The sequence below is a fragment of the Macaca fascicularis genome, chromosome 15, assembly GCF_037993035.2.
Source record: "Macaca fascicularis isolate 582-1 chromosome 15, T2T-MFA8v1.1".
Lineage (NCBI taxonomy): Eukaryota > Metazoa > Chordata > Mammalia > Primates > Cercopithecidae > Macaca > Macaca fascicularis.
The window spans coordinates 16084355-16107965 of record NC_088389.1 but is presented as its reverse complement, the minus strand read 5'-3'; the positions used below and the strand labels follow the sequence as shown (position 1 = coordinate 16107965).

The 23611-nt window shown below is 52.7% G+C and overlaps 1 protein-coding gene across 22 annotated transcripts; it reads right to left on the bottom strand.

Moving 5' to 3' along the window:
- Positions 1-413: 413 nt before the first annotated feature.
- On the bottom strand, positions 414-23271 carry ST6GALNAC6 (ST6 N-acetylgalactosaminide alpha-2,6-sialyltransferase 6). 22 transcript variants are annotated; one of them, XM_005582142.4, is made up of 8 exons: positions 23194-23271; positions 22469-22562; positions 15188-15242; positions 13459-13549; positions 11738-11917; positions 7514-7920; positions 2922-3029; positions 414-1881 (listed from the first exon to the last, which is right to left on the bottom strand). In XM_005582142.4, the coding sequence occupies exons 3-8, from the start codon at positions 15211-15213 to the stop codon at positions 1692-1694; spliced, it is 1002 nt and encodes a 333-aa protein (XP_005582199.1). In that variant the 5' UTR covers positions 15214-15242; positions 22469-22562; positions 23194-23271; the 3' UTR covers positions 414-1691. The 22 variants fall into 22 exon arrangements, 15 of the variants coding, with proteins under 15 accessions (XP_005582199.1, XP_073872544.1, XP_045228631.1 ...); XM_074016443.1 differs by lacking the exons at positions 22469-22562; positions 23194-23271 and adding exons at positions 3154-3241; positions 16728-16828 and having other exon boundaries at positions 15058-15242; XM_045372696.3 differs by lacking the exons at positions 22469-22562; positions 23194-23271 and adding exons at positions 3154-3241; positions 16728-16828.
- Positions 23272-23611: the final 340 nt, after the last annotated feature.

The window sequence follows — 23611 nt, the reverse complement described above, 5'->3', positions numbered from 1 at the left end:
CTTCTGCACTCACTGCTCAAACTCTTCTCCCAGCTTCTGTGCGAATTCTTCCTAGTGCACCATGGGGCTCCTCCCTCCCTGGAACCTGAGCTCCTTGAGGGCGGTGTCTGGTCTCCTTTTGCCCTTGAAGGAATTGGGGCTCTCAGAGGCGAAATGACTTGCCCAAGGTCACACAGGCAGGGTGAGGTGGGGACAGGAAAAGCCAGATGGGCCTGGCTCCACACGCCCCCACCATCCCCAGAGTCCCCAGGCCTCCACTCAAGATGCAAAATACACACCTCACTGGCCACTGGCTCTGCAAAAGCTGAGGATCGCTTTACTGGAATCCCCCAACCGGAAGACGCAGTCCTGAGGCCGCATGCAGTGCTGGGCCAGAAGGCTGTGCTCGACCCAGGAGACACAGGACACGAAGCCGGAGTGTAGGTGTGTTTATTCCTGTACAAATCATTACAAAACCAAGTCTGAGGCAGTCGCCGCCCCCACCCATCACCCCAGTGTGCAATGGCTAGCCGCTGGCCTCCTCCATCTGGTCCCCCGGCCTCACAGCCTCCTCCTGAAGCCCTTCCCTTCCAGGCTCCAGAAGAACAAGAAACAAACACAACCCACTGAGGCCCAGCTTTAATAAAGTGCCTGATAACAGAGCCAGGGGACAGAACCAGGAGACACAGCTCCCGGCAGTCATCCCAGGATGACAGGGGGTCGGGGGAGACCCTCAGAAGCCCCCAGTGGCTCCAGACAAAGGAGCAGCCCCAAAGGCACCTCCAACAGTCGGAAAACCTCCCTGCTAGAGGGCAGAAAAGCAGTCCTGGCCCTCAAAGAGCCAAGCTAATGGCAGCTGGCTGAGGGGCTAAGAAAACAGCTTAAGCTTTGTCCCATTCCCTTCAGAGTCCCCCAGTCCTAGAGGAGTTTGCGCAAAAATACCCTAAAGTTTTCCAGGAGGTGGGGAGGTCACCCCAGACCCCCCAAAGAGCTGAGCCTCCCAGCAAGGGATAGTGGCTGGGGGGGGGTCCAGACGGGGAGGGCAGACCCGAGGGCACTTGTAGGGGAGGTGGCAAGGGTCTCAGACTCCGCACTGGAAACTGGCGTGGGCAGAAGGGTGCCCACAGAGGGGGAAGGGTTTGTCCAAGGTTGCTCAGGGCAGAGCCAAGACCTGGATGCCAGCCTCCCACCTCTGGGACCTCCCCACCGCCCCCACAACCTCCACAACCCCAAAAATTCTCTGGCCAGGCCTCCAGACAGCTTCTACCCCCACACAATCTCTCTTTCTGGTGCTAGAAATTGAGGGGACAACACCAAGTTCCCAGCTCCTTGGGACAGGACCTCATTATCCCAGCAGAGTGGGGAGTGACTGGGGGGTCCATTCCCGGGGCTCTGAACCAAGGCCTCATGGGGAAGGATATGTCCTTAGCCTCAGATCGACTCAGAAATACCCCTCTACCCTGATTGACTGTGCGCAGACCCTGACTGCACAAGAAAGACACCCCTGATTAATCACATAGACTTCCAAATCCCTGATTGGCCAACAGATGCCCCAGGTCCTGATTGGCTGGAGGATACATCCTCCTCAAGGCCCTGATTGGCTGGGAGACACTCGGGCGAGCTTTGATTGACCAGAAGGTGGTCCCTATCCCAGCGGCTGGGCGGAGGCTGCTTCTCCTCTGACCCTCCTGAGGTCCCACAGGCTGGGTGGCTTAGGTCCAGGAGGGGTGGGAGAAGGTGATGCCATACAGCTGGGCCCAAGACGAGAAGACCCTTTTCTCGGTGATAAAGCGGTGGTGGTTGCCCTTGCGGCTGTGCTCATTCTGGATGTAGGTGACACATTCGTCCGGCCCCTTGGGCTCGTAGTAGTGGTAGGGCATGCGCTGGAGGCGGGGCCGCTGGCTGGGACAGAGAAGACGGGAGTCATCAGGGCAGGCTGGGCGCTGGCAGGGTCCTTGCCCTTTCAGCCCCTCGCCTGCCATAGGACCTCAATAAGAGAAATCCCCACACCACACCTTCTGGGGCCTCGGTTTCCCCATCCGTAAAATGGGTGCAGGGTGGACTAGGTTTGTAACCACCAAACTTTTTTTCTTTTTTTTTTTTTTAAATGCAGTGGCACTTTTTCCTTTCCCCAAGAGGGCGGCAGTGTAGAGCAGTGGTGAGGGCTGTGGGCACTGGAGCCTGGTCCCTCTTCCTGCTGTTTGGAGGACCTCTGGCTACTCATAAAACGTACTCCTCAGTTTTTCTCATTTAATAAATGGGAAGAACGGGCCGGGCGCGGTGGCTCAAGCCTGTAATCCCAGCACTTTGGGAGGCCGAGGCGGGTGGATCACGAGGTCAGGAGATCGAGACTATCCTGGCTAACATGGTGAAACCCCGTCTCTACTAAAAATACAAAAAACTAGCCGGGCATGGTGGCGGGCGCCTGTAGTCTCAGCTACTTGGGAGGCTGAGGCGGGAGAATGGCGTGAACCCGGGAGGCGGAGCTTGCAGTGAGCCGAGATCACGCCACTGCACTCCAGCCTGGGAGACACAGCAAGACTCCGTCTCAAAAAAAAAAATAAAAAATAAAAAATAAAATAAATAAATAAATGGGAAGAACAACAGCTCTTATCCCATAAGGTTGCTGTGAGGAGTGAGAGACTACATGTAGCCATGCTTGGTACCTGGTCAGTACTCAGTAAAGTATAGCTGTCCCCTAGTGGGCTTTTCATATATAATGCTACTACTAATAGTTATTATTAATAAATAAACTGTGGCTGAACTTGGAGTGGAGGCCCCTGAGGAAGCAGAAGAAGTCTAGATCTCTGCAGAACAGTTTGAAAACAATGAAGCAGAGGCCCTCAAAGGCACCTTCAGCCAAGGTTTCCAGCCCTCCCAGCTCCATCCTGCGGCCAGTGCCTGAGTGTTGTCCTGGGAGGGCGCTGGCAAGGAGGGCTCACCTGCAGTAGTTCGGGGGGACCATGCCATATACGTGCACGTGGTCACACAACTCCACCGCAATCACCATGGTAAACCAGCCTGTGCTCAACCATGAATGAGACTTCTCCCTGGGGATCAATAGGGGTCACGATGAGGGTGCATGCAGGCAGAGATGGGAGCAGGTGATCCAGGGTCACCCACGTGGAGTTCCCTGGAACTCCTCCCATCCACCCATTGGGGCCCCACCCCTACCTTGGTTACCCCAAGTCCAGCCTCATGTGGGAGCATGGCATGTGGCAGAGGGCTGTCCAGGCAGAGGTGAGGGGTGTGGAGGGAGCTCCTTTGAGGGGAAGAACAGCAACAGGGCATGCTGAAAATGAACTGTCTCCTGGGGAGCCAGGTCACAGTTGGGCAGGCTGAGTGACTATGATGATAGAGCATGCTGAAAACAGCTGTGCCCATGCTAGAAGCAGACTCCTAAGGGGAGACTAATCAGATACGTTCATGCTGGAGTGAGTGCAGTTCAGAGCTAGGCCAGAAGGAGTAGCCCAGAACCAAGAGCTGTGCTCACACTACAGTGGCCACCAGCCATGTGTGATTGAGATGGGCTGTCTGTATAAATACACACTGCATTTCTTAGGTAGTATGGAAAAAAGAAGGGAGGCCAGGCGTGGTGGCTCATACTTGTGATCCCAGGACTTCAAGACCAGCCTGAGGAACATAGTGAGACCTCATCTCTACAGAAAATTAAAACTCAGCCAGGTGCAGTGGCTCATGCCTGTACTCCTAGCACTTTGGGAGGCTGAGGTGGGTGGATCACCTGAGGTCAGTAATTCGAGATCAGCCTGGCCAACATGGCGAAACCCTGTCTCTACTAAAAATACAAAAATTAGCCAGGCATGGTGGCACGTGCTTGTAGTCACAGCTACATGGGAGACTGAGGCAGGAGAATTGCCTGAATCCAGGAGGTGGAGGTTGCAGTGAGCCGAGACTGCACCACTACACTCTAGCCTGGGCAACAGAGTGAGACTCCATCTAAAAAAAAAAAAAAAAAAGGCTGGGCGCAGTGGCTCACGCCTGTAATCCCAGCACTTTGGGAGGCCGAGGCGGGTGGATCACAAGGCCAGGAGTTCAAGACCAGCCTGACCAACATGGTGAAATCCTGTCTCTATCAAAAATACAAAATTAGCAGGGCATGGTGGCACGTGCCTGTAATCCCAGCTACACAGGAGGCTGAGGCAGGAGAATTGCTTGAACCTGGAAGGCAAAGGTTGCAGTGAACAGAGATTGTGCCATTGCACTCAAGCCTAGGCAACAGAGTGAGACTCTGTCTCAAAAAAAAAAAAAAAAAAAAAAATTTATATATATGTAAAATTAGCCAGGTGTAGTGGCACGTGCCTGTGGTCTCAGCTACCTGGGAGGCTGAGGTGGGAGGATTGTTTGAGCCTACAAGGTTGAGGCTGCAGTGATCTGTGATCATACCACTGCACTCCAGCCTGGCTGAGAGAGTGAGACTTTATCTCAAAAACAAAAACAAAATCCTCTGGCAAAACTGACAAAGAAAAAGAGAGAGGACATAAATCACCAATATCAGGAATAAAAGAGAGAAAATCACCACCATAGACCCTATAGACATTAAAAGGATAATAAGAAAATTCCACAACCACATACAGACATTTGACAACTTAGATAGAATGAGCCAATTCCCTAAAACCCATAAATGACCATAATTTACTCAAGATGAAATAGATAACCTGAATATCCTATAATAAAGAAATTGAATTCACAGTTTAAAATCTTCTGAAAAAGAACTCTCCAGGCCAAGATACTGTCGCCGGCAAATTCTACCAAACACTTAAAGAGAAGCACAATTCTACATAGTGTCTTCCAGAAAATAGAAGAAGGAACATTTCCCAATTCATTTTCTGAGGCCAGCATGACCCTGATACCAAAATCAAGCAAAAACAGCACCAAAAAAACCTACAGACCAATACCTCTCATGAACATGAACACAAAAATCTCTGATGGATATGATTTGCTAATGTTTTGTATATATATAAATACATCCCTTGGCCAGGTGTAGTGGCTCACGCCTGTAATCCCAACACTTTGGGAAGCTGAGGCAGGTGGATCACCTGAGGTCAGGAGTTCGAGACCAGCCTGGCCAACATAGTGAAATCTCGTCTCTACTAAAAAAATACAAAAATTAGCCAGGCGTGGTGGGCGCGCACCTGCAGTCCCAGCTACTTGGGAGGCTGAGGCAGGAGAATCGCTTGAACCCAGGAGGCGGAGGTTACAGTGAGCCGAGATCACGCCACTGCACTCCAGCCTGGGCCACAGAATAACACTTCATCTCAAAAAATAAATAAAATAAAAAATAAATACATACATCCCAAAGAAGTGATATTTACTCCAGAAGTGCAGAGCTGATTCAATATTCAAAAATCTTAGCCTGAGCAACACAGCAAAACTCCGTCTCTACTAAAAATACAAAAATTACAGGCATAGTGTTGCATGCCTGTACTCCCAGCTACTAGGGAGGCTGATGTGGGAGGATCACTTGAGCCTGATAGGTGGAGGCTGCAGTGAGCCATGATCATGCCACTGCATTCCAGCCTGGGCCTCAGAGGGATACCCTGTCTCAAATAAAACAAAAACAAAAATAAAAACAAAACAGTCAATATAATCCACCATATTAATAGTCTTAAAAAAAAACACATGATCATATAAATTGCTGCAGAAAAACATTTCATAAAATTCAATATCTTGTAATAATAAAAATTCTCAGGAAACAAGTAAGAGAAGGGAATTTCGTCAGCCTGATAAAGGGTAGCTACAAAAAACCTATAGCTACCCCGATCAAAGTAGCTACAAAAAACCTACGGAATCGCTTGAACCCGGGAGGTGGAGGTGCAGTGAGCCAATCAATTTCTCTTTTTTTTTCTTTTTTGCGACAGAGTCTCGCCTTGTTGCCCAGGCTGGAGTGCAATGGCGCGATCTCAGCTCACTGAAACCTCCACTCCCGGATTCAAGCAATTCTCTTGCCTCAGCCTTCCGAGTAGCTAGGATTACAGGCACGTGCCACCACGCCCAGCCACAAAAATCAATATCTTTTTTTTTTTTTTTTCTGAGATGGAGTCTCGCTCTGTCGCCCAGGCTGGAGTGCAGTGGTGCGATCTCGGCTCATGCCATTCTCCTGCCTCAGCCTCCTGAGTAGCTGGGACTACAGGCGCCCGCCACCTCGCCTGGCTAATTTTTTGTATTTTTAGTAGAGACAGGGTTTCACCGTGTTAGCCAGGATGGTCTCGATCTCCTGACCTCGTGATCTGCCCGCCTCGGCCTCCCAAAGTGTTGGAATTACAGGCGTGAGCCACCGCGTCTGGCTGCACAAAAATCAATTTCTATATGCCATTTCTATATATTAACAATTAATATTTGGGGCCGGGCGTGGTGGCTCAAGCCTGTAATCCCAGCACTTTAGGAGGCCGAGACGGGTGGATCAGAAGGTCAGGAGATCGAGACCATCCTGGCTAACACGGTGAAACCCCGTCTCTACTAAAAAATACAAAAACCTAGCCGGGCGAGGTGGCAGGCGTCTGTAGTCCCAGCTACTCGGGAGGCTGAGGCAGGAGAATGGCGTGAACCTGGGAGGCGGAGCTTGCAGTGAGCTGAGATCCGGCCACTGCACTCCAGTCTGGGCGACAAAGCGAGACTCTGTCTCAACAACAACAACAAAAAAAAACAAAAACAAAAAACAATTAATATTTGGGAACAAAAAAATATTAATACCATTTATAATAGCTCCAAAATTGTTTTAATATCTAGGTATACATCTAACAAAATATGTACAGGAGCTATATGTTGAACATATTGGGTTAAAAGAATATATGAAAGTTGCTTTTACTACTTTTTCTTAAAGAGATGTAAGATGTAGTCTCATTCTGTCACCCAGGCTGGAGTACAGTGGCACCATCGTGGCTCACTGCAGCCTTGACCTCCTGGGCTCAAGTGATCCTCCTGCCTCAGCCTCCTGATTAGCTAGGACTACAGGTACAAGCCACTGTACACAGCTATTCACTAATTTTTAACTGTGATTACTATGAAAATAAATTACATATGTGACTCACATAGATTTCTATTGGGCAGCACTGGCCTAGCTTTCCTAGGGAGATTAGTCACAGCAGGGCATGCTGGGAGTGATACATACCTGGAACACAGCATGCCGGGAGCAACTGTGTGCTTAAGGCAAGACATGCCGGGAACAGTCAAGACTTTACATTGGGTACACTATGGGGAGCTTCTCTTAGAAAGATGCTAGGAGTGACTGTGCAACCTCAGAGCAGAGCATGCTGGGTGGGAGCCCTTGTGCCCTCAGAGTAAGGTATGCCACGAGGAAGCCCTCTTGGACAAACCAGGCCATGCAGAGCATGTTGGAAAGGACCCATGTGAACGGCTGGACATGAAGAGAACTCTCCTAGGAGACCCAGCCAGAGGACAGCAGGACTGGACTACCCCTCAGAGCAGTGCATGCTGGGAGCAATAGGCCCTCTGGATGGGGCATGCTGAGAAGGAGCACAGGGCTGGACAGAGGGGGCAGGCGGGAGGCTGGTACCTGTCCTTGCCCGTCTCACCCCGGAAGAGGTCGTCAAATTGCTGCATGCGGCCGGGAGAGACGGCATATGCTTCCATGTTGGGGAACACCAGGCCCGCCCGCTGGATCACACGCACGAGGCTGCCCTGGGGCTTCTGCATTTTGCTCGGGGGCCCCCAGAAGATGAACACGGTTTCAGGGGTCCGGTTGACAAACTCCTGGGGCCTCCTCAGCACGCGGAACACACTGGAATGGGCCACGACGCGGTAGGTGGTCTTGTTGCCCACATCAGCTGAGTAGCCAGTGGTGGGCGCATCGTTCATGCGGATTGTACACTCAGCCCGCTCGATCTCAGGGCCCAGCTTGGTGCCCAGCAGGTGGCTGGAGCTGCTGACAATCACACACTGGTGGCACCGAGAGGGCAGCGTCTGGGGGACAAGGAAAGTCAACATTATCACGGCCACTCTGTGCTGGGCCCTGTGCTCCATACATCCAGGCCTCCAGGACCCAGGAATTGTTATGCCCATTTTAAAGAAAGGGAAACAGAGGCCCATTCATTCAACATTCAACACACATTGATAGCAAGCTGGTTAATGGCCAAGTCCTGGGGCAGAGCAAGGAGCAAAACAGATCAGGCTTCTGCCTTCAAGAAACAGGTGGAGAGACAGATAAGAATGTACATAATACATACCAGGAAAAAAAAAAGAAAACAGTGGCAAATGGCTAGGCACGGTGGCTCACGCCTGTAATCCCAGCACTTTGGGAGGCCAAGGCAGGCAGATCAGCCTGACTTGAGGTCAGGAGTTTGAGACCAGCCTGGCCAATATGGTGAAACCTCATCTCTACCAAAAAATACAAAAATTAGCCAGGCGTAGTGGCGCGTGCCTGTAATCACAGCTACTCAGGAGGTTGAGGCACCAGAATTGCTTGAACCTGGAGGTAGAGGTTGCAGTGAGCCTAGATTGCACCACTGCATTTAAGCCTGGGTGACAGAGCAAGACTCTTGTTGAAAGAAAGAAAGCAAAGGAAGAAAAGAAACAAGGAAAGGAAAGAAGAAAGAAAAAAAAAAAGAAAGGAAATGAAAGAGGGGAAAAGGAAAGGAAAGGAGAGGAGAGGAGAGGGAGAAGGGGAGGGGGAGAGGGGAGGTACAGGGGAGTGGGAGAGGGAGAGGGAAAGGGGAGGGAGGGGAAGGGAAAGGAGGGGAAACAGGGGCAAGTGACCAAAGAGCGACTGCAGCCGGGGCTACTTTAGAAAGGTGGCCTGGAAGTCCAGGTGCGGTGGCTCATGCCTGTAATCCCAGCACTTTGGGAGGCCGAGGCGGGCAGATCACCTGAGCTCAGGAGTTCAAGACCAGCCTGACCAACATGGAGAAACCCTATCTCTACTAAAAATACAAAATTAGCAGGGCGTGGTAGCACACGCCTGTAATCCCAGCTACTAGGGAGGCTGAGGCAGGAGAATCGCTTGAACCTGGGAGGCAGACGTTGCGGTGAGTCGAGATCACACCACTGCACTCCAGCCCGGGCAACAAGAGTGAAATTCGGTCTCAAAAAAAAAAAAGAATCTAATTTGGGAGAGGAATCTAACATAACTGACTCCATCCTGTTTCTGACCTCACAATCTAACCCCCCTTGCTCATTCCTATCCATAGACTAAACTAACTGTGAGAGGAATTTATTTTATAGTTTAACTCTAAAGCAAAGATGATAACAGCCCCTTCTCAAAACTGAACTCCACCTTGTTTGGGAACTAAAAATGCCTTTGTAAAGTTAATAAAAGGCCACAAGGTAACAACTGAGATAGAGGCCTGGACTCTGCTAGGATACAGGTATAGTAAAAATCATTTGTTTTACTTATTTTCCTTTTCCTTTGTCCTATATGCATGATTGCCTGCATATAGTCAGTTCGATAGAAGGTGGTCAGTAATAATTGATTATCTCACCCCCCACATATCTTTCTGTCAAGCTGTAGGCATAAACTATAACCAGTCATTATCTCTTAGCTTGCTTTTCTGCTAAGATGTAGCTATAGTTGAATTATAACCAGTCATTGTTTCTTAATTTGCTTTTTAAAATATAGATAACATCATTGTTGTTTTTAACATAGATAACATTGTTATTGTAAAACCTGAGTGTTTGAGATTTTTTTTTTTTTTTTTTTGAGACGGAGTTTCACTCTTGTTGCCCAGGCTGGAGTGCAATGGCACAATCTCGGCTCACTGCAACCTCTGCCTCCTGGGTTCAAGCAATTCTCCTGTCTTAGCCTCCCGAGTAGCTGGGATTACAGGCATGCACCACCACACCCGGCTAATGTTGTATTTTTAGTAGAGACGGGTTTCTCCATGTTGGTCAGGCTGGTCTCGAACTCCTGACCTCAGGTGATCTGACTGCCTTTAGCCTCCCAAAGTGCTGGGATTACAGGCATGAGCCACTGAGCCCGGCCTGAGATATTTTTCAGAACTTTCAATCTGGTAGACCAATGGATGCCAACCAGACCAGTGACCCATGGCCCCCACCCAGGAACTGACTCAGTGGGTGAAGACAGTTTCAACACCCCTATGATTTCATCCCCAACCATTCTCTAGTTCCCCTGCCTGCCAAACTATCCTTAAAAAAACCCTAGCTTCCAAATTCTGGGGGAGGCAGATTTGAGAAATAATCCCTTGTCTCCTCACTTGGCTGGCCCTGCGATTGTTAAACTCTTTCTCTGCCGCAACACCTGCAGTCTCAGTGTATTGGTTTTTTCTGGGCAGCCGGCAAGAAGAATCTGTCCAGCTGTAACAGAAATGCCTCTCTGAGCTGAGATGTGAAGAATGAAGAAGGACCACCTAGGGAAACATATTCAAGGCAGGAGAAACAGCCAGCACAAAGGCTCCAATGTGGAAATAAAGGTGGTACGTTGAAAACCAAAAGAAGGCTATTCAATTGGGTCAGAGTCAACAAGTGGGAGAACAGAAGGTCACAAAGTGGAGAAGTGCAGTGCCAGGATTTGAACCCAAGTCTATGTTACCACAGATCCCCAGCTCTCCAAAGTAGACATCTTCCAAAAAGCACCCACGACATTTGCACCCAGAAACAAGAAGCACCTTGTTATTAAGGAAGGTATGAAAGCCACTCTGGGGCTGTTTCTCCATGGCTGAAATGAATGGGTTGGAACCACATGCTCTCTGGGGCCTATTTTTTGCCCATGGAATTCCCATTCACCCTTTAAGGCTAAGCTCAAATGCCACCTCCCCCAAGGCAGCCTTCCCTGAGCCCTTACTCCAAGATCCAGCAACACATCCCACGTACCTCGACTGGCGCTTCCACTTTTCTGAGCGCTAGTTTTTTTGGCTTCCCCTGTGATGCTGGAAGCACTGCAAGCCAGGCTCTGTCTCTCCTTTCCACATCACCCACACTCAAGCTGTCCCATTTTTATTCCTCTTTCAAGGGTTCTTAGGGTAGAGAAAGACTCACTTAGGTGTTAACCTGTCTCCAAACACCTGCTAATGTGCCCCTTCCTAGTGAGGGTGTGTCCAGAGCCTGGGCTCTACACTCTGTATACAAAGGCCCTGAAGAAAATATAGGAGGGTCAGTGAGGAAGAAGAAAGAGGTACTACAGGGTGAACCCCAGAAATACAACCTGAATTTCATTGCTACCCAAGGCCAACAGAAGTCTCCAGGAATGACTTTGGCCTCTCTCTGCAGCTGCAACTTAGCAGGGGGTAGGAAAATACCATCCTCTTCCTTCCCTCACTCTGTAGCCTTAGACAAATGACTTCACCTCTCTGAGCCTTGGCTACTCCATCTCACCAAGGGAGATAATAATGCTGCCCTCACAGGGTTTGTCTGAGGAAGATTACTGGTGATCAAAGCGCCTGGCACATACAGACACTTGATAAAGGGCAGCTGGTATTATTAATGCTTTTGTGTTGTCAAATGTCCCAGTGTTCTGCTCCCAAGCCTGTGTGGGCTCCCCAGCAGAGACAGAGAGCAGTGAAAAGAGAAACACATTTTCCAAAGGATTCTGATTCAGGAGATGGTAGGATATTAGCAATAAGGGTGGGGACTTGGAGAGAACTGAGGCCCAGACAGTGGACAGTGCCCTTATCCAAGGTCACACAGCAAGCAGAGAGCTGAAATCACCAGAGGGAGGGCCTTGACTCCCAGGGTCCACCTTTCCTTTAGGAAAGAAGAGGTGGAGGGAGTGGTGATGCTGGGCAGTGGAAAGGAGCTCCCAGGGAGCTCCCCAAAGTGGCTGAGCTACCTTGTTGCCAAGAATGGGGACATAGCCGTCAGTGATGCTCCACTTCTTGAGGTTGACAGGTCGGCGGCTACGGCCCCCCAGGGAGCCATAATGGAAGACCTCATTGGCACTGTTGGAGCTGTAGAGGATGAGGATGGTGATGAGGGCAAAGAGGATCACGAACACTGCTGACCGCTGCTCCTGGAGAGAGGAGAGGCCAGTGAGGGCCCAGCTGCCAAGCAGGCTCAGCACCCACCTCCTTGCCACCTACTGTGCCTGGTTAACTCCTGCTTTTTGTTGCAGACCAGTTCTGGCACTACTTCCTCCAGGAAGGCCTCCTTCAGCCGCCTCAGTCTCCCCATCACAACACTGATCACACTGCATTCAAACTCCCATCCCTCCAATTAGACCGTGAGCTCTGGGACTGGGCTGGCCTTGCTCCCCACTGTATCCCAGATCCCAGGGCAGGGCTTGGAAGATGGAAGGTTCTCAGGGAGGGTTTGCTGGACTGGATTGAATACGTCAGGATTCCTTACAGCTGCTGCTAAGAGGATGTCTAGAGACAGGTGGGACATCTGAGTGAGAGGGTCTAGGTCTTCCCCCAACAGTAACTCTCCAATGTACTGCCTCTAGCTCCAAGTTTATCCTTTTTGTCTGCTCTGTGGAAATGGATCTGAGCCCTTTTAATGTTTTCCCTTGTCAGTTAGCTGCATATTAAGCTTTGTGAGTAGAGGGTGCTGGACAGACACTGCAGGAGGAAAAGCATTTGCTTCTTGGTTCTGGTAGGCTTGCTAGGGAGGGTCCTTCAGTGCACACGGCCTCTCCAGTAAGGGCATCTTACCCACTGCCCAGAGGCCAGCAGTGCCAGCAAGTCAGGCACATTGCCTCTGGCTCGTGCTGTGATCACAGCTTCTCCAAAGTCCAGCTCCTACAGTGCACTCAACCACCTGCAGCACCTGCAGGCTGGCAGCTTCCCCTCCCCAGGCCAGTTCTGTACTGGAGCCATCCAGTAGGCCTCAGCTGGGCCTTCTTCAGCAAGGCCCGGATCTCAGTCTTTATGGGGGCAGGGGTGCTCCTTATATTAATATCTGCTATTGCTGTATTCCTCAGAATTCTAATCCCTTGTTACTCCAATGTCCTATTATAGCCAATAATTTTTTGCATTCAACTTTCCTGTTTAATCACTGTGTAGTTTCTTTCTCCTGATTAGACTCAAATTAATACAACCACCCCATCCCATTTCCAAACCTCAGGCTCCACCAAGGCTGCAGTGGATCCTAAGGAAGGGGCATGCAGGGCCAGTCATGTAGTAAGTGCTTAGGAAAGCATGAATGAATGAAAGAACAATGGGGAACCCTGACATTCTCAGGGTCATGCTCGAGCTGTATCACCTTTGATCAGTGCACCCTCACCCCATTTCCTGCTCACCTCCACCTGCCCACCCTTCTTTCCTGCACAGCACTCCACAGTCACCTGGGCTAGTCCTGACCATCACAGACAGACTGTCGGGCCTCGGAGGGCAAAACTGACCCTGGGTCCAGGAACAGGCAGGAGCTTGCCCTAAGCCACTTAGAAGATCAGTGGCCAAAGCAGGGCTTAAACCTGGGTCTCCCAGGGATGGGTGGCTTCTTGAGGGGAAGAAGAGACTCACGGTAGCTGGGGTCTGGGACAGGTCCAAAGGAACCCGTTCCATGGAGGGAAGTGAGAGGCTCAATGGGGTTAAGAAATGAAGGGAGACTTACTTTGTTGCTACTCATTTCTCTCCGGCGTCTGCTGAAGGGTAGGTGTCGGCGCCCTGTAGGTGGCCCTGGGGGCAGGGATGTGGGTTCACACCTGCAAGCCACCAGAAAGGGATATCATGGCTTCAGTGTCCTCCTTGGGGTCCAGCAAGCCAAAGGCTACACCTTCTCTGCCCCCACTAGTTCTTCTATGCACCCAGAACTTTAAGGCTCAGGACTGTATCCATTTTGCAGATGGAGACACTGAGGGCCAGAAAGGCCAGGAATCTGTCTGAGGTCATACAGCCTGGTGGCAGCAGAGCCCTGCCCATTCTCTCCCTTGAAGAGGGGCCTTCCCACACCAAGGCAGCTGGCAGGGCCAAAGCTGGCTCCCCTGCTGGAGGACCTGACCTCCACATGGGCAGCAGAATCCCCATTCACACCCTGCTCTAAATTCTGCCTTGGGCCCCTGTGGCATCAGAATAAAACAATACCTCTTGTAGGCCCCCCAACTCCTCTGCTCTGACTGCCTCTCAGGTTGGCCTGGAACGCCCTCCCTCCTACGGCCTTCTGACTCCCACTCATCCTCCAAGCCTGGCATGGACCAGGAACTCCCCTAGGTCCTCCCATCCCCCCAGGCTAACAGCTGCCTGCGGGGTACAGCCCACCCAGGTCCTCACTCAGTTTCCCCTGTGCCTCCACAGCCACGAATATGCAGGAATACTACTGAATGAACTAATGCATTAACAAGTAGGATCTCTCGGGGGCTAAGGGCACAGACTCAAGTCTGAGAGGCTCGGTTCGAGTCCAGGTTCGGCAGTCTCTGCCAGGGCTGACTCATCTGTCAAATGGCTGTGATCACAGTCTCAGGGGGTGGCTGGGGGGGCCTCTGGAAGACCTGGCAGTGAGGAGGCCGGCCCAGTTCTGCTCCGCACACCCCAATCGCTCCCTCTCCCACCACCCAAAACTCAGCTCCTTTCCAGACTTCCACTTCGCCACCTGTGAAAGGGAAAATGTACTGTGTCCAGCCTACCTCCAGCAGACAGGCCAGGGGGCAGGGCGGGCAGGAGTGCAGAGGGAGGAAACTGGGGCTTAGGGGACCCTCCTCAGTTCCATCCCCTCCTCCAGGGGCCTCTCAGTTTCTGTCACTCTCTTAGCCCTTTGACCTAGCCGCTGTTTACTCCTACACGGCCACCAGGAAGAGCCAGAGAACCTCGTGCCAGAGGAGGCTTGGCACACACACCTCCCTCCTGAATGGTTAGATCCTGGCCCCGCCCCCTCCCCAACCCCGCCCCCTCTCCATGGGCGCCCCCCTCATCCCAAGTTCGGTTTCAGGTTTCTCCAGCGCCGGCCCTTCACAGCCAGTCAGGGAGACCCGGACTCCCATCTAGTCCAGACCCCGCGGTACACAGCAGAAAATGGGGCCTCATCAGAAGCGAGGAGAGGCTTATTCTTGTCCTCACAGACCATTAGAGCAAAAGACAGGAGTCCAGAATCCTGGGGTGGCCCCATCAGCCCTGAGACCTCGGCATTCAAGGCGCCCAGGGGTCCAGCCGCCTCTATCTTATTACGCGTGGCCACCCTTTCCTGCGGATGCCCTCTGCCCGCCCCTTACTTTCCCACCTTTGCCCGAGCTGTGCCCTCAGCCAGGACCAGCGTTCCCCTGGTCCGCCCCGTCACAATCCTGCTCTGAGAAGGCCATGGTCAGTACAGCATGTCAGGTGCCCGTGCGAATTCCGGTTTCACCACTTACTGGCTGGGGGGCCTCGAGCAAGCCATGTGACCTCTCTGAGCCTCAGTTTCCTCATCTGTGAAATGGGAACAATAAGAGTCGGTAACTCAGGGGGTTGTTGGAAGGATTCAAGCAGATGTGGCAAGGGACACGCGGGGCTTGAAAGTGCTCCCACATTGGCCGGGCATGGTGGCTCACGCCTGTAATCCCAGCACTTTGGGAGGCCAAGGTGGGCAGATCACCAGGTGAAGAGATCGAGACCATCCTGGGCAACATGGTGAAACCCCATCTCTACCAAAAATGCAAAAATGAGCCGGGCATGGTGGCGGGTGCCTGTAGCCCCAGCTACTCCGGAGGCTGAGGCAGGAGAACCGCTTGAACCCGGGAGGCGGAGGTTGCAGTGAACCGAGATGGTGCCACTGCACTCCAGCCTGGCGACAGAGCAAGACTCTGTCTCAAAAACAAAAACAAAAATAAATAAAATAACATAAAATAAAGAAAGAAAAGAAAGTGCTCCCACAATGCCAACAGCTGTTAGTCTTGCGGTTAATCACTGTTCAAGTCCCGCCTCTCCAGTGTGTCAGTGAAACACTCCTCCCCTGACCCCAGTGCGGCGACTTTCCCGGAATATCAAGGAATATGTGTGGGAATACGTTCTAAGCATCACCCACGCGCTGAATCAAGGCAATGCATGGTAGGAGCCCTTGTTGCCCATTTCACAGATAAGGAGACTGAGGTTCAGAGAGGCAAAGCGCCTTGCGGGGCCGCGCAGAGCCGGCTTGAGAGCCTTGTTTACAGGCTCGTTTACAGGGAGCAGCCCAGGGCTGAGCCTGACTTCGTCTCCCTGGAGGATCCCCCTCGGCTGGAACGGGTCAGAGGCCATGGAGTGTGTGCTCAGGACGTGCCTCGGCACCGGCACCGGGGCGGGGGTCTGGGGGCCTGTTGAGGAGCGGCTTGCTCAGGCTGGGGAGGCGGCAGCCTCGATCGCTGGCCCAGGAGCATAGACTCAGCCCAAGGCTGGACGTGCAGGCGAGCTGAGCAGGAACCGAGGGTGGGGGCCACACCCTGCCCTCTGTTTGGGGGTTTTCCTTCTTCCAGCCCCGGGAGTCCTCCCGCAGATCGGGACGCCCCCACGAACCCGCGAGGGAGGAGGGCTCCAGGGAGAAGGGGGAGGGGGGCTCCTAATTCCGAGACGATGGGGGACGCCGAACCCATGGGTCCACCTGGTGGGGGGCTCACCCAGCGCGCCCCTCGCGCCAACCCCCTCCCCAACTCCTGCACTCCGGGGGTCCGGAGCCCTAACCCCAGCTGGGAAGAAAAGAGAGGCAGGACCGCTGACGGGGTAGTCGGTGGCAAGAGGCCCAGCGGACCCCGCGACAGCCCCTGGGCGCGAGGACCGGGACCTCGGGGCGCAGCTACCAAGGGGGAAGGGGTCTGGGGTGCCGCCGGGGGCCCCGCAGCCATCCCTATCCCCGGCGATTATCGATCTCCTCTCCGGGCGCCCTCCGCCCCAGCCCCCGCCCCCGCCCCCACGACCAGCTCGCGTTTGGCGCCTGCTCACCTCCGGCGGGGAGCGCCCGGCCCCCCGCGGCCCCCGAACCCCCTCACATGGCGCCGGGAGCCGAGCGCCGGGGTCCGCGCTCCTCAGGCCGCCCAGGCCCCGCCGCACCCGCGGCCCGCCGGGTCCTAGCGCCGCCGCCACGGCCCGGCCCGGGCCTGGGAGGTGGGCGGAGCCTCGGGGCCGCGGGTGGCTCCGCCCACGGGCGACGCCGGCTGGGGAGGGAAAAGGGAGGCGAACCCGGGAGCCGCCCCCGCGTGAGCGCCTCGGTCATCCCACTGGGCAGCCCGGGGTGACCACCAAAATACAACAGCCTTTCGGCTCCCTGTAGTGTGGAGCAGGCCCACTTCTAGCTCCTTATTGCCACCATGACCCCGGATGGGGAAACTGAGTTCCGGAGCACGGTGTGCTTGGACTCAGTGGAGTTTATCCCTGGGCTCCCCACCAAGGGCCTTCAGCTCCCTGCCTTGCACCCTGGGCAAGTAGTCACCTGGGCAAACTCAGGGTTCACCCTCAGATTCAAGTTCCGCTCTGCCATTCGCCAGCTGCGCGGCCTTAGCGCATAACTTTCCTTCTCCCTGCCTCTGGAAAATAGGGAGAAGGACAACTTCACATAGCTGGAAAAACTTAAAATGTTCCTTCTTATAATTACCAGGACATCCATGACATTACTCTACGTGATAGGGAAAAATAACTTAAGTAGCTATTGCTAGGGGACTGCTTAAGTTAAGGCACAGCCTGCCAAAGTGCACGAGGAGGCTGTTAAAATGAAGGATGCGGGCCAGGAGCGGTGGCTCACGCCTGTAATCTCAGCACTTTGGGAAGTCGAGGCAGGTGCATCACCTGAGGTCAGGAGTTTCAGACCAGCCTGGCCAACATGGAGAAACCCCGTCTCTACTAAAGATACAAAATTAGCCTGGCGTGGTGGAGCACGCCTGTAATCCCAGCTACTCCGGAGGCTGAGGCAGGAGAATCGCTTGAACCTGGAAGGCAGAGGTTGTGGTAGGCTGAGATCGCGCCATTGCACTTCAGCCTGGGCAACAAAAGCGAAACTCTGTCTCAAAACAAAAAAAACCAAAAAAACAAAAGAAAACCAAAAGGAAGGGTGCAGGTCAGTATGCCTTGGCAGGAAAGCATGGCCGGGATATTTACAGGATATTTACGTGAAGAAAGCAAGTTAAAGAACTGCCAGACAGGCCCAGTGGCTGTAATCCCAGCACTTTGGGAGGCTGAGGCGGGTGGATCACCCGAGGTCACGAGTTAGAGACCAGCCTGGCCCACATGATGAAACCACCACCACCCCCTTCCCCCGCCACCCCAGCCTCCCGTCTCTATTAAGAATACACAAATTAGCGAGGCATTGTGGCGGGCCCTTGTAATCCCAGCTACCCCAGAGGCTGAGGCAGGAGAATCGCTTGAACCCAGGAGGCAGAGATTGCAGTGAGCCGAGATCATGCCATTGCACTCCAACCTCCAGCCTGAGCAACAAGAGCTAAACTCCCTCTCAAAAAAAAAAAAAGAAAGAAAAAAGAACTGTCTTGGAAACAAAGTCCTAAACATTTGCATTCCACAGCTGAGTAAACATGCCCTGGAGAAATTCTTGCAGATGTGCCCAAGGAGGTTCATAGCAGCATCGCTTGAAATAATACAAAACAGGGAAAAACCCCAAATATCCATCAACAAGAGAATGGAATTGTTTTACACAATGGAAGGTTCACACTGTGGAATAATACATAACAGGGTAAAATGAATGATCTACAATTACATGGATGAATCTTAGAGACACAAGGAGTGAAAAAGAGGTCTGGGAAGATGAGTAAAAACTACACAATAGAGGCTGGGCATGGTAGCTCACGCCTGTAATCTCAGCAGTTGGGGAGGCGCAGGCGGGCAGATCACTTGAACTCAGGAGTTTGAGACCAGCCTGGCCAACATGGTGAACCCCTGTCTCTATTAAAAATACAAATAAATTAGCCGGGTGTGGTGACACATGCCTACTTGGAACATGCTACTTAATCCCAGCTACTTGGAAGGCTGAGGCAGGAGAATCGCTTGAACCTGGCAGGCGGGAGGCAGAGGTTGCATTGACCGAGATCGCGCCACTGCACTCCAGCCTGGGCAACAGAGCGAGATTCCATCTCAAAAAAAGTAAAAAAATAAATAAATAAAAGCAAAGTCAAGAACAATGGGGGAAGAATCAAAGAGGTATGCAAGTTAAAACAGTGGTCTTTAAGTGGGGACTGAGGTCAACAGGTTCATGATATTTTTATGCCTTATAACTTTCAAATATGACACCGTATCACAATATTTTAAAAGATGAAAAAATAAGGAAATGTCTTTTGCTTATCACAGTGATTAGTGTTTTTGGTTTTTTGCTTGTTTTTCATTGAGATGAAGTCTCTCTCTGTCACCCAGGCTGGAGTGCAATGGCTCAATCTCGGCTCACTGCAAGCTCCACCTCCTGGGTTCAAGCGATTCTCCTGCCTCAGCCTGCCGAGTAGCTGGGACTACAGGGGCGGGCCACCACACCCAGCTAATTTTTTGTATTTTTAGTAGAGATGGGGTTTCGCCACATTGGCCAAGCTGGTCTCGAACTCTTGACCTCAGGTGATCCGCCTGCCTCAGCCTTCCAAAGTGCTGGGATTACAGGTGTGAGCCACCGCACCCGGCCAGTGATTAGGGTTAATAGTGGTTATTTCTGGAATGATGGGATCTGGGGCTGCTTTTTTTCTTTTGGATTAACTGTATTTTTCCAAAAATTTTAAGATAATGGTCACATTATTATTATTATTATTATTATTATTATTATTATTATTTTGAGACAGAGTTTCACTCTTTTTGCCCAGGCTGGAGTATAATGGTGTGATCTCGGCTCACTGAAACCTCTGCCTCCCAGTTCAAGTGATTCTCCTGCTTCAGCCTTCTGAGTAGCTGGGACTACAGGTGTGTGCCACCACAGTTGGCTAATTTTGTATTTTTAGTAGACATCACCACGGCCGGCTAATTTTGTATTTTTAGTACAGATGGGGTTTCACCATGTTGGTCAGGCTGGTCTCAAACTCCTGACCTCAAATGATCCATCCGCCTTGGCCTCCCAAAATGTTGGGATTACAGGCATGAGCCACCGCACCCAGTCCACACAATATTTTTATATTTTTAAAAATGTATTTTTTGGCCGGGCGCGGTGGCTCTAGCCTGTAATCTCAGCACTTTGGGAGGCTGAGACGGGCAGATCACGAGGTCAGGAGATCGAGACCATCCTGACTAACACGGTGAAACCCCGTCTCTACTAAAAAATACAAAAAACTAGCCGGGCGAGGTGGCGGGCACCTGTAGTCCCAGCTACTTGGGAGGCTGAGGCAGGAGAATGGCGTAAACCCGGGAGGCGGAGCTTGCAGTGAGCTGAGATCCGGCCACTGCACTCCAGCCTGGGCGACAGAGCGAGACTCCGTCTCAAAAAATATATATATATATATATATTTAATTTCTAAAAGCAAACTGCAATATATAGCATGTTTTTTTTTGCTTGCTTTTTTTTTTTTTTTTTTTTTTTTGAGACAGTCTTGCTCTGTCACCCAGGCTGAAGTGCAGTGGCGCTATCTCGGCTTCCTGTAAGCTCCGCCTCCCGGGTTCATGCCATTCTCCTGCCTCAGCCTCCTGAGTAGCTGGGACTACAGCCGCGTACTACCAAGCCCGGCTAATTTTTTGTATTTTTAGTAGAGACGGGGTTTCACCGTGTTAGCCAGGATGGTCTTGATCTCCTGACCTCGTTATCCGCCTGCCTCGGCCTCCCAAAGTGCTGGGATTACAGGCGTGAGCCACCATGCCCGGCCTTTGCTTGCTTTTTAAAATTATACAACTACGTATAGTATTTGTAAATGCACACAGAAGGTGTCTGGAAGGGCCCACTAGGACTCCACCTGCAGTTGATTCCCTGTTGAAGTGAAGGTGGGTCAGGACGGTTGGGAGCTGCCTTCACTTTTCCCTTTATAAACTTGTAGGTTGTTTGCGTTGTACTTATATGGGAAGCCTTAATAACACTTCGTTTCCAATTAAAACAAAAGTCAGCAGTCCGCCAGGGGACAGCCTTTAGGCAGTACAGGCACCGCCCACCAGGCAGGGAGGGGGTGGCCCGCAAGGGTGGGTTTGAGGCTTCCTGTCCCTGGTGCCCACCTCCATCCGCTTCCTGAGCCTCAAACCAAGCCCTACCCATGGCCCTCCTAGGTCGCTGACCCCGCACTACAAGCGACAGGATGGAAAACCACGGAGTGGGGGCAGGGCGATCAGACAGGAGGCCTGATGAACTCGACTTCTGAGGACTCAGAGGAACACCTCTAGCCCAAGGCTACCCAGGGGGTTGGGGGCTGAACCAGGGAAGGAAACATCCTGTCCCCAGCCCTTCTCACTAACCCAGGCCAGTGACCCAAATCAAACACCCAGAAGTGAGAGGGTGCTTCGGCCCTGCTCCTGGATGGCATCTGGACGTGGAGCTGCCCGTCCGGCCTGCCATGTCTCTGGGCCCAGGCTCGCTCCAGCAGGATTTGCTTCAGGCCTGGCTTCCCTTCTTGAGCCTCAAGAACAACAGCAACCATCTCAATAATAGTAATAACAAGGATGAGAAGCAGAACGGCTTACTCTGTGCCAGGCACTTTGCAAACACACCTCATTGAATCCTTAAGGTGGCCTATGAGTTGGGTATTGAGGTTAACCCACTTTCCAGAGGGAGAAACTGAGGTTCAGAGAACACGCAGGTGGCAGGGCTGTTTCCACTAGGCCTGCCTGTTTAATAACCGCAGACGTGTTCTACACGGAAGCCTTGGGCCTGTGAGAGCCAGGCCAGGCCACACCAGGACGTTCCTGCATGGTGGCTGTGGCCAGTCCTCGTGGGCCTCCCCCGCAGCCATTCCCCCACGGTCTGGGAGAGCTGGCCTCTGCTCTGACCCTTCCTGCCCCAGGGGTAGGAGAGGCCCGTGTACCCCCCTGCTTCCTGACCCTTAGCAAACTTCTTTGAGCTGTTAGGATTTTTCCATTCCATGGTATTCTGGAAAGAGCCCTAAGAGCCCCCCTCACCTGCCCCAGCTCCCAATTCAAAGAAACCAAGATCAAAGGCCAGAGAGAGAACAGAACTTGCCCAAGACTCCGCAGCGGGTCCTGGGCAGAGCCAGGCTACGAGCCAGACCTGAGGACGCTGGCCTGTCTCCCTCTGGGCTTTTGCCTAGGGGAGGGGCTTCTGGAGAGGCGAGGCCTGTGAGAGTGGCAGGCAGGTGGGGGCCTGCACACAGGGCCTGCTCCATAGCCTAGGACCTGGGCTTCCGGCCAGAGGGTCTGGAACAAGGAAGTACTGCCTCTTCCCCCACAGAGGCTGGAGAGGGCAGACGGGCCTAGATGAGCCTAGACGCTAGGGCCCACCAGTCCTCCAAAGCCAGATGCTCCTGTCCTCACCTGGGTGTGTGAGGTTTTTTGTTGCATTTTTCCCTTAAAAGGTGAAGGTGTGTGAAATGTGAGCTGAGCTCTGGGCCTGGCCCCATGGCCCTTCTAAGGAAAAGGCCCCTTAGGACGCCTCCGGGCTGTGAGGCTTACCTGGCTTCCCCTCTGGGTTTGCAGGAAGTAGCGTAGGTCCCTAGCCAGTCTGCAGAGGGGCAAAGGAACCAGGGTATGAACAGGAAGGACAACAGAGGCCCAAAGTGTGGCTGCAGACCCACGTGATCCCGGGGGCTGTGGGGAGGCTCCTGCCCTGGGCTCACCTCAAGGCAGCTGCAGGAACCACTGTGGCAAAAGCAGAGTCTTCGGTTTCCTGGTCAAGACAGCTTTCAGCAGACCCCGAGCCAGCCACCAGACCTGTCAAGGATCATCTCCGTCTGCCTGGAGGAAGTGACTGACGCATCACTCCTGCCAGGTCACCACCCCTAGAAAGACACAGGATCTGGGCCAACCCAGCAGTAAATACCCCACCTAAGGGCAGAGCCACGTTAGAGGAGCCTGTGTGTCCTGGGCCCAAGGGCTGGGTCAGCCTCTTCCCAGGGGATGGAGGAGGAACAGAAGGCAGCCTCCCAGGAGTGAGTGGAATTCAAATCCCATCAGAACCAGCGGACCCTGGACCCTGGACACCCAAGAAGAGGCAGGGAGTAGGGAGACAACCTATGGGGCAGGGGCTTCCTGCCATCTGTCACCACGAAGGAAGGGCAGGGCCAGCCGAGGCAGACGAACCCCACGAAAAATGCTGGCTCCACATGTCAAGTGCCTGCTATATCATAAGCCACAGGGACAGTCCACTGTCTGAATCTGTGAGGTGGGGACTATTTTAACCTTTTACAGATGACAAAACAGGCCCAGAGAGGGGCACTAATCTGCCAGGACCCCAACAGCAGAAAGTGGGGCCAGAAAGAAGTCAGGCCTTGACTCCAGGGGCCCCACCCTGAGCCCGGAAACCCCCTCCACCTCCGCCTACCAGGCTCCATCCCTCCCTTACCTCTGCCTGACACCTGTTCAGAGCCCCTCGCTCTGTGCTGTGGCTCCGCTGCCAGCCTGCTCCCTGCTTCGCCAGCTCAGGGCTCTCCTCCCCCACTCCCATTCCTGCAGAAACTTCTGGGTCTGTCTGGCACTGGGCAGGGGGAGGCAGGGCACAAAAGCAGTGCTGTGAACCAAGCGCCAGGTCTCAGGCCCCTCTGTGAAAGCCAAGGATGGGAGGGAGAGTGTGTCGGGTCACCCAGAGCCCCCGGGACTACTGGCTACATAATTTCTGGGATCCAGTGCAAAATGAAAATGCAAGTCCTCTTGCAAAAAAAAAGAAAAACCTAAGAATTTCAAGTTGGCAACAGCAGAGCATTAGCAGAGGGCCCTGACCCCTGGAACTGGCAGCTAGAACCCCAGGGCTGCATCCCAGCTGA